The sequence below is a fragment of the Stegodyphus dumicola genome, chromosome 5 (assembly GCF_044657685.1).
Source record: "Stegodyphus dumicola isolate Sdum_Otavi_A_Nest chromosome 5, ASM4465768v1".
In the NCBI taxonomy this organism is placed as follows: domain Eukaryota; kingdom Metazoa; phylum Arthropoda; class Arachnida; order Araneae; family Eresidae; genus Stegodyphus; species Stegodyphus dumicola.
In genome coordinates, this window is record NC_140772.1 from 14,296,054 (window position 1) to 14,306,149 (window position 10,096).

General features: G+C 35.5%; 1 protein-coding gene across 1 annotated transcript in view; it reads right to left on the reverse strand.

Annotated features, from left to right (window-relative positions):
- Window positions 1-2,022, reverse strand: part of LOC118192057 (peptidyl-tRNA hydrolase 2, mitochondrial-like) — a 31,798-nt gene extending 29,776 nt beyond the window's left edge. Inside the window, exon 1 of the mRNA XM_035362948.2 lies at window positions 1,719-2,022. Coding sequence (XP_035218839.1) covers window positions 1,719-1,871 — 153 coding nt within the window. The 5' untranslated portion in view covers window positions 1,872-2,022. The remainder of the gene's footprint in view (window positions 1-1,718) is intronic.
- Window positions 2,023-10,096: the final 8,074 nt, after the last annotated feature.

Below are 10,096 nucleotides of genomic sequence, written 5' to 3' on the forward strand. Positions count from 1 at the left end.
AGAGAGGAGGCTGAATGACATGGTAAAAAGATGCATATAAGCATCTTAGCATCAAATGTTTAAGCAAACCACTTGTATGCAAAAAGCTAAGTCTAAAATTTTGTCAAAGATTATGAAAACTGCAGTATAAGGTCCAGTTACGCTAAAATACCGAAACTCCCATAGGAGGGACCTCCCATGACACATGCAAAAATGTTCATTTAATTAGAAAGCCATCTGGGGAAATGCTATGTGCGTGCCTGGGTTACTACATAGACTTTTTGGCAATATCATAAGCTGTCACATTTTTATAACATGGTATGTTGCCTCATCAATACTTTTCAGTGGAAGTACAGATAATGAGAAAGTATAATTACTACTAAACAGCAAAACATTATGGAAAGAACTGATTGCAAATAACTGCATGACAGGAGAGACATTTCAGTGTTTATAAAAATGACCAGAAAACTGAATAGCAGAAACACATCATGAAGTTACTGATCAGTTTATACCTTCAATAAAAGTTGTCAATTACTGCATATGTGCGTTTACTTGATTGAAACCAGACTGATCAGTTTATACCAAACACACAATTCAATAAAAGTTGTCAATTACTGCATATGTGTGTTTACTTGATTGAAACCAGACTGATCAGTTTATACCAAACACACAATTCAATAAAAGTTGTTAATTACTGCATATGTGTGTTTACTTGATTGAAACCAGACTCCTTTATACATATAAAGCAGTCTGGTTTCAATCAAGAAAATCATTGAAATAGTACTCATGAGAGCTGCTTAGAGAAATCTGAAATAGATGTATTAAATGAGTGATGTATTTTCAGAACAACCAGCTATTAAGTCAAGTTAACAATCTCCAATAAGAACTAGTCCATAAAGAAATATTCAGCTGTAAATTTCTTGTTGCTATTTTCCAATTTGTTGGGGGAGGGAATTGAAAATTTTCTAAAGCAAGCATAGTTGTTAACTCTTAACAGGCTACATCTAAACTGACAATAGGATGCAAACTGTTTTATTTTAACACATTATTTAATTAGATCCAAGTAACTGAAGAATATCTGCTGAGGAAATAAACATGTGACTGGTTGTTCTAAGAAAGCTTCAGTGAATTTACTACATATGAAACACAAAACAAAAATACATATACAATCAAGAACTGAAGCCATAATGAAACATTCAGGTTTGTTTTCAGTCTACTCATTTACTGTCTAGCACATTATCAGGACAGTATTTATCAGGAGAGTATCAAGAATGCAGGTCACTCGTTTGGTTCAGTAAATAATGAGAGGAATTTTAAAATTAAAATAAAATACATATTAATGTAAAAGAGATCAAAATATTTAGAAAGCAGAAATTTGATAACAGTCCCAAACTTAAATCTATCAGCATGGTTCTGATATTTAGTTTTTAATCTGCAATTTACAGCAAAAATCATACCATCTTAATTGCTGTGTCTGAATCATATTTTTCAAGAATTACATCATAAACTAACATACCTGATGAACCTACTTCCTTCTACTTTTATAACAGTTACAAGAATCATAATATTATAGAAACTGATACAGTGATTCAGCTTTCTTTTGGCAACACAGCCACATTTAGATTATAACTTCATTAGCAAACCATTCCAGAACCAGAAATAATTACAATATCCTTATATCTGAAATTTAATTAATCAAATAGTAAATCTATGTAAATAGAATGTAAATAGAAAATTACTTCTTCTTCTAGAGCTCCTTTTGAATACGTCTGGGAAAAATTCGAATTATTTTCATTTTTCAACCAACTTTTAATTATAAAACCTAAGAACACTCCACATCCAAGTGCACAAGTATTTGTAACAATTGTTCTCAGCAGGGAATCTTCAATCATGTCTACGAAAAAAAGGAAACAAACATATAAATATATTTCGACTTCGTCAATGAAAAATGTTACATTGCATTACATCATTTAAAATATTCCTCTTTAACAATTCGGCCATCGCGCCATAGCATTACAACTCACTGAACTTTAACAGTCAAGTCCACAAGCTCCGGAAGTCCGGTGTCAGAAATATTCAAAGCTGTGGTTGGCATCACTAAAATACGAAGACCTTCTTCAAAAATTAAATTTTGTTTTAAAATTGCCTCCTGCAATTCATCTTTCTTAACTTCAGAATCAATATTATACAAGATAATCTTTGGATTTTTCTTTATAGGAACTCTCATTTCAACATCTTCCTTTAATAATATGTTTGTTTTGATCTCTTCTTCTAATTTAACAATACCACTATGCCTCCATTATTAATTTTTCTTACATTCCTGATTCCAATTTTTAATTTTACAGGATCAATTGTTTCCACAATTTTCATTTTAACCTCTTCTGAGGAAATTCCTTTAACTTTTGGAAAAATCAATGCTACATGTTATTTTATCCTTCTTTGGAATTGAACGTTTTTCTATTTTCTGTTCTTTTACTATTTCTGAAAAAGTTTTTTCGGTAGATGTTTTTTGAGTACTTTCCAATTTACCTTTTATATTTTCTATTTCCAGAACTTGTAAGACTATAAAATTAAGCAACGCTTCTTGCGCTTTAAATATTTTCTTCCTTAAAGGAATAGTAACTCTTGAAGCTTCCTCCAAACTCGTCTCTATATCATTAATCAAAAGTCTTGCCTCCTCAATCAGTTCATTTTGAGGCATTATCTCAGTTTGAATGATTTGATCCATTGTCATTCTAATTCAATTGGGACGCTGGGGTTTCCCCAATTGAACTTCGAGCCTGGATTTTGACCTCCCCCCTTGGGAGGAGGAGCCCTCAGACCACGTCAAGGTACCAGACTCCTGGGAAGTTTTATTATTGGCTTAAATCTATAAAAAAACTATTCTAATATTCTAATATTCGCTTTAATAATCAATTTCAATCGCAATAATAGCCAATAACTTTCCCTGAGGGGACAGGGACGTAAGAAAATTATCGTGGTTAAACCAGTCTGAGCGTCATTGTAAGTTTTACCACTGAAATTCTGACTCTCTCCGGCCTTTTATAGTTTTCAACCGGCCGCGTGAGATCTTTATGGTACTTTCTCCTTCTCGAGATTTGGAAGGCAAAAAAAGAGTGTGGAATTACGGTTACAGCTAACATAGTGGTCAATTAGATGTCAATACAAATTACCGAGATCTCCATTAATTCAAAGGATCCACTTGTCCATGTATTCTTACTTTTCCGGCATAGCTTTCTCTTGAAATTTCTCTCGCGCTGCATTGCACGGAAAAATACCCCAATTTTAATTATATTCTACTAAAATTAGCTATCTAAATACAAAATTCGTAACAATATTAATTTATATTTTTTCGCATTCGGCATAGAAGTTTTATTCAAAAATGAGAAAGAGATGAAACACGATAATATTCCAATTATTGATGATTTTATGGAAAAAGATGTATTCCCCTTATTAACCTCTTCGTCGTCTGTAACGCGTCTAGCGCGTTCAAGTGAAACTTCCGCAGGGCGGCCGTAACGCGTCTCAAGCGTTCTTCTACATTTTAAAACTTTTAAACGTTTAAAACGCTTTCTAAATGTTTACTTGTTTGAGTTTTTATTTTTGTTTGTTATAATACCTCCTAGAGTGTAGCACTAATCAGGCATTCTGTTTCTAATTGAATTTGCCCCTGGTTTTATGAATATTCGCGCCATTTTACATAAGATACAAGACAATGAGCGATGGCTGTTAGAAACATTACACATTAAATAAGCAAAAATTCGGGCAAATCAGTGTATTAGACTAGAAAAAAATGTTGCCCGAGCGGCGCTCGGGAAAATCAAAAAAGTGCCATTTCCAATTACCGAACGGCGTTCGGACAAAACTGGGAAGTGTTTAAAGTCAGGACCTTCTATGAGATCAGCAATAATTACTCTCATGTATCTGCTTTCTATTTTCATTTATTTTTAATATTTGAGGTGGCAAGGAAACAAAATGTGGAAAATGTATTAAATAAATTTAATGCATTTTCCATATTTTGCTTTCAAAAATTTTGCAGCATTTACTAAGATTAACTTTTAAAAAATCTCTCTTTAAATTAGCATTTACTTTCGTTTCCTAGGGGATAATTAAAATGAATATTAATAATTCAGATATAGATACATATGTGTCCTTTTTCTTCAACCTCTTTCTTATAAAAAATGGCACCCGTATTGATGACAGTCAGGTCATACCTTCGGTCAACTGAATATCACCTAATGACCATATCAGTGGAAGCTGTTGCACAATGTGTGTAACAAAATGAATGCGGATTGCAGATTTATGCGAGAAACAAATAGTTAAATATAATTTTCGAGTATAAATTGAAACTGTTTATCAGTACATGTAATTCTAAATCCTCCCACCATCTTAATCTAATTAGATATTTCACTCTGCAACCTCTGACTGGTAGATCGGCAGGATTTTTTTCTCCAGGGACGTGTTTCAACGTGGAAGGTTTACTGAGTTCTCTGATCTCTTTAACACGGTTCCGCACGAAAACAGACCAGATTTTGTATCTTTTAATCCATGAGAGAACTGTTGTGGAATCACTTCAGTAATATTTGTTAACTCTTTCCCATCCGAGGGCTTTGGTTACTGAATCTGCCAATCTGACCCCATTTACGGCTGCCAAAAATTCCATTCTCGGGATAGTTGGTCCGCTTAAAGGAGCAACTCGAGATTTCTCAGCAAGAAGATGCAGTTTAACACGATCATTATTCTCAATCCTTAGAAATGTAACAGATGCATAACCGTCTTTGCTGCCATCTACAAAAATGCGAAGAGCACAATTAATTTAAATTTCTGAAGTGACTTGAATAAATCTGGGAGTTTCAATGTTACTTAAACATTTTAATTCTTCACGCCATTGTAAGAAATCTTTACGAAGTTCGCCAGTCAACGACTCGTCCCAGCTGACACTTTTCTTTCATGACTTTTGTAACATTATTTTTGGAGAGAGCACAACGGGGGCGTAAAAACTAAAAGGATCGAATACCTTATGAACTGCACATAATATACTTCGTTTTATTGTGTTTACCAAACTAAAGTTATTCAACCATCCCATGTTGATTTTCAGAGTATCCAGTTCTTTATTCCAAAGCAGACCTAATATATATGTGTAACGAACGCTAGCAAACAGCCTCATGTACTGCAGCGCCACCTTATCGGATGCTATTCATAACACTTACGCCCGAACTAGTCAGTTTGAGTTTCGATAGAGGACTATGAACATGAACTGTTTATTTTCAATTTGAGTAATATTTCTTTGTATTACTTCTTGTTACTTTTGTCATGTAACTTTCTTTATGTAGTGCTTGTGTTTAATTAAATTCCTTTTGTTGAATGTTAAAGTTTGTCTGGTTTAAATTTTACCAGTTTTGTTTAACAACTTTACAGCTAGCCGTGGTCACAACGCTACATATGCGTTTTTCCTGATTTCGTCAAACTCACCAGAATGCTTCCGTCCCATTGCGTAAAAACCGCTTTTGGACATAAGTATCTTAGAATCGGAAATAAACTTTTCCATCTGCCGTTTAGTGTCACCACTAGTAACGACATTGTCGACACAGAAACTTTATAACAGTCGTTGTTTAAAAGCAATTTCTATACTGTTTTCAATATACTGAATCTATACTGTTTTCAATATGGTGCTCAATAACTGAGGGCAGAAGAAAAAGACTACATTTTGCACGAAAAACAAGTCTGACATGTCGAAAAGCTCTGTGCATTTTCTCTTCCATGTTTTCCCACCATAAAAATCGTAGGAAACCTCTATCCTCTTTTCGAATACTTATTTCTAGAAAGGCTTTACTAATATCCGCTATGACTCCATATCGCCGTTCTCTGAATCGCAGTAGGACGTCTGAAAAACATTCGATTAAATTAGGACCGTACTGCAAGCATTGGTTCAGAGAAGGATGGTTTGTCAATCTCGCTGAAGCGTCAAACACTGGACGAATAGGTGTGGTACTGCTGCTAGCCTTTAGAAAAGGGCGATAAGGTAGGTTTTAAACATATGAGTTCATTTCAGAAGTGGGTGCATTTTCTATGATACCTTCATCAATCTAACTTAAAAATACATTTTCATATTTTTGATACAAATTCATTGCTAAAAGTTTCAAAATAGTATATTCGAACCTCTTTTTAGCTAAACTAAAATCATCAGCCCAAGGCAAGCAAATTTCTTATCCACCACCATCATCATTATTTACTGTAACGGTTTCTAAAAAATGTTCTTTGGTCTGAAGATCAATCTCATGTTTAGATTTCTTTTCTACATGATCATTGATTTCTATTAAATCCAATCTCCATAGACTTGAAACTTCAGCTTCATTTACAAACATTGATGTCACCGCCATTACTAAGTTTTCATCATAATAGACGGAAGTGAAAAAGTTATTTTCTTGACGTATTTTTATATGGACTGATGTTTCCTTAGCTAATGTTTCCATCAACTTGTCCGCCACAATTAATTCATTTAAAGTTTCAAAATCTTCAATTTTTTAAATTTGTAATAATAATTCCATGCTGCTTTTAACCTTGAGGCAAATTGAATATGTGTTTCATTTCCAAATTGTTTAGCTTTCCTGAAATTTTCTAAACATGTATCTCCTGTCGGTTCAGATTCTCTTAGAACGATTAGCTTTACACGTTCGTACTTGCACATTTCCTCACTTTTAATGTACGTCAACAGATTCGTAGTTTTTTTTTTTTTTACCAATATATTAAGTAATAATTCTACTTTCATTTCTGTTGGAGTGTTTTTAATTTCAAAAGCTTTTTCTAACGAGATAAAGAAAAGTTCCAAGCCTCTGGGCGTTGCGGTGCGGGAAATGTCAATATGAGAACACATTTTATCACATATTCAAACGATAATGTTCTTTATGAATCGGAATCCTTACATGCACTACTTGTACTTTGAATAAGAGCCAAGAGCAAATTCTAATTGATTCTCTTGCTGCAATCTTAATTTCTCTAATTCCAGAAGTCTATATTCGCACTTAAGCCTATCTGAAACTGTGCTTTTTAAAATTTCTGTAACAAAATCCGGATCATTCTCACATTCCGAACTTTGCAAAATAAGTTTAATTAGATCTGCTATTGTCAAATTAGGAATAACAGCCTGCCCTAAGTCTTTAGCGACAAATATTAAATCTTCTTTCCTTGTTCCTTTTACCGTAAACATTTTATCTTATTTTCATGCAACAATAGAAGAATAAATAAATAGTCTGATAAAATTAATGCCATTTCTGTCTTCTTGATGGCAACCACAACAAATTCCGCTCCTGACTCCGGATGTAATACTGTTTCTGTTCTTTCTGTCGGTGTGATAACGGCAATAATCTGAGGAGCCATTTCTTGTTCACAAATTGTTTATTTAGAAATTAGAAATATCTAATTTAATATCTACATATATCCATAATGAAACTTAAAATGCCTGTTATAAGTGACAAAGGTGCACGTCTGTAGGATACCGTGCAGCTCTGGAGCATAATTTCGATTAGTACACGCCTGCGGTAATCGTGCAGTCATCCAGTCGCTGTCCAAACCCTCACTGAATCATTCTCTTCAGCAATCAGTTGCCAGAGGGAACTGTGTAGTTTTCCCCTCGAACACAAGAGTGAGGGGAGTATCAGACATTGCAAACAATTTACATAACTATGTGTGGTTGCTCTTTTGCCTCATTTTAAATGTAACGGGCATTTGCGTCATGTATGAAGTCCCAAGTAAACCTAAACGTTCTAATTAATTAGAGATATTGTTCTCAGTTGGGATAGTTCAGAATACTCTCGAGTTATTCCGACTTCTGTTAAGATCGAAACAAACCTTTGCACTTGATATTAACTCTTTCTTTCCTGAAGCTACTCGAATCTTGAAATTGTAAAGTTTGGATCATTATCAAGAGAATCTGGAGGAATCGTGCTGGTAGAAAATTACGCATATGCTTCCAGGTTCTAGTCTATGCTTCCAGGTTCTAGTCCTCTATGCGCAAACTTCTAAATTCTAATCTTTATGCGAGACATCGAACCCTGAAATTGTAAAGTTTGGAACATTATCAAGAGAATCTGGAGGAATCGTACTGGTAGAAAATTACACATATGCTTCCAGCAGGTTCTAGTCCTCTATGCGCAAATTCTAAATTCTAAGCTTTATGCGAGACATCAAACCCTGAAATTGTAAAGTTCGAATCATTATCAAGAGAATCTGGAGTAATCGTGCTGGTAGAAAATTACGGATATGCTTCCAGGTTCTAGTCCTCTATGCGCAAACTTCTAAATTCTAATCTTTATGCGAGACATCGAACCCTGAAATCGTAAAGTTTGGATCATTATCAAGAGAATCTGGAGGAATCGTGCTGGTAGAAAATTACGCAAATGCTTCCAGGTTCTAGTCCTCTATGCGCAAACTTCTAAATTCTAATTTTTATGCGAGACATCGAACCCTGAAATTGTAAAGTTTGGAACATTATCAAGAGAATCTGGAGGAATCGTACTGGTAGAAAATTACACATATGCTTCCAGCAGGTTCTAGTCCTCTATGCGCAAATTCTAAATTCTAAGCTTTATGCGAGACATCAAACCCTGAAATTGTAAAGTTCGAATCATTATCAAGAGAATCTGGAGGAATCGTGCTGGTAGAAAATTACGGATATGCTTCCAGGTTCTAGTCTATGCTTCCAGCAGGTTCTAGTCCTCTATGCACAAACTTCTAAATTCTAAGCTTTATGTGAGACATCGAACCCTGAAATCGTAAAGTTCGGATCATTAACAAGAGAATCTGGAGTAATCGTGCTGGTAGAAAATTACGCATATGCTTCCAGGTTCTAGTCCTCTATGCGCAAACTTCTAAATTCTAATCTTTATGCGAGACATCGAACCCTGAAATCGTAAAGTTCGGATCATTAACAAGAGAATCTGGAGTAATCGTGCTGGTAGAAAATTACGCATATGCTTCCAGGTTCTAGTCTATGCTTCCAGGTTCTAGTCCTCTACGCGTAAACTTCTAAATTCTAATCTTTATGCGAGACATCAGATTCCCTATTATAATTTTAAAGTAATAAATCAGTTCCTTGATTTATTTATTTCAAGTGACAACGGCGTCTCTATTATAATCACCCTTTTAAAACAATAACGAGTTTTTTATAGAGTCATTAGGTTATTTTGAAGCAGGAGGCGTGAAAAATGCGCAATGCCGTCTTCGAAACTCGAACCTTGAATCTCTCGAATACCTGTCGTGTATGCTTCCAGCTACACCACGAAGGCATGCGGAAAGGAGAGAGAAAATACATCATTAAAAAGTAAGAAAATTTTAATATTACGTTTGTTTGCTGAAATAAACACTTATAAGGTATTTCTCCCACTTTCCTAGCGTGCCTTCGTGGTGGGTGTAGTGGTTCTGCACACTGGGCTGGTATTCCAGAGGTCCGTGTTTCAATTCCCGGCGAAGGCGTTGCTAATTTTTCATCTTTCCTGCTACCAAAAATATACCTAATGTCTCTACACACTGTTTAACTGTGAGCAATATGAAATAATAAATCTGAAGTTTTTCGGTAGCGATAGTTAGGATGGAGTTGTATTGGCTAACGCTAATGAGATATAAACCTACACGCCCCGCCAGTGGCCGAGTGGCTAGGATCGCTGAATTCTGAGAGTGACTAGCGTTTAATCTCAGGTGAACCGGCTAGTTTCCATAACTTTCCTCATATGTAACGTGAATACGAGTCGTTTCCCTTAGAAAATCCTCCACGAAACCACCTCTGACCCTAGGCAGGTAGCCCTCACATGCTTTGTTGTTGTTGTTGTCTTGTCCATATAACATGGAACAATGGTTGCCAGAGCCTACTCCGAAGAGAGGTTGGACTTCTATTTTCCACCCCCAATTTTGAGGGAGAGCCACCGAGGGGGGATCCGCGGGTCTGCCAGCCATGTCCCCTTCCACCAATCCACATGAGAAGATTTTCGGCTCGCCGCATATTTAGAGTGCCGCTACCCCGCACCGACATTATACATTTACAAACGTCCATGTCTTCTCCGGAATTCGAACCCGGGCCCTTCGGTACCGTAGTAGGGCTTCCCTAACCACTGTGAATGTGGGG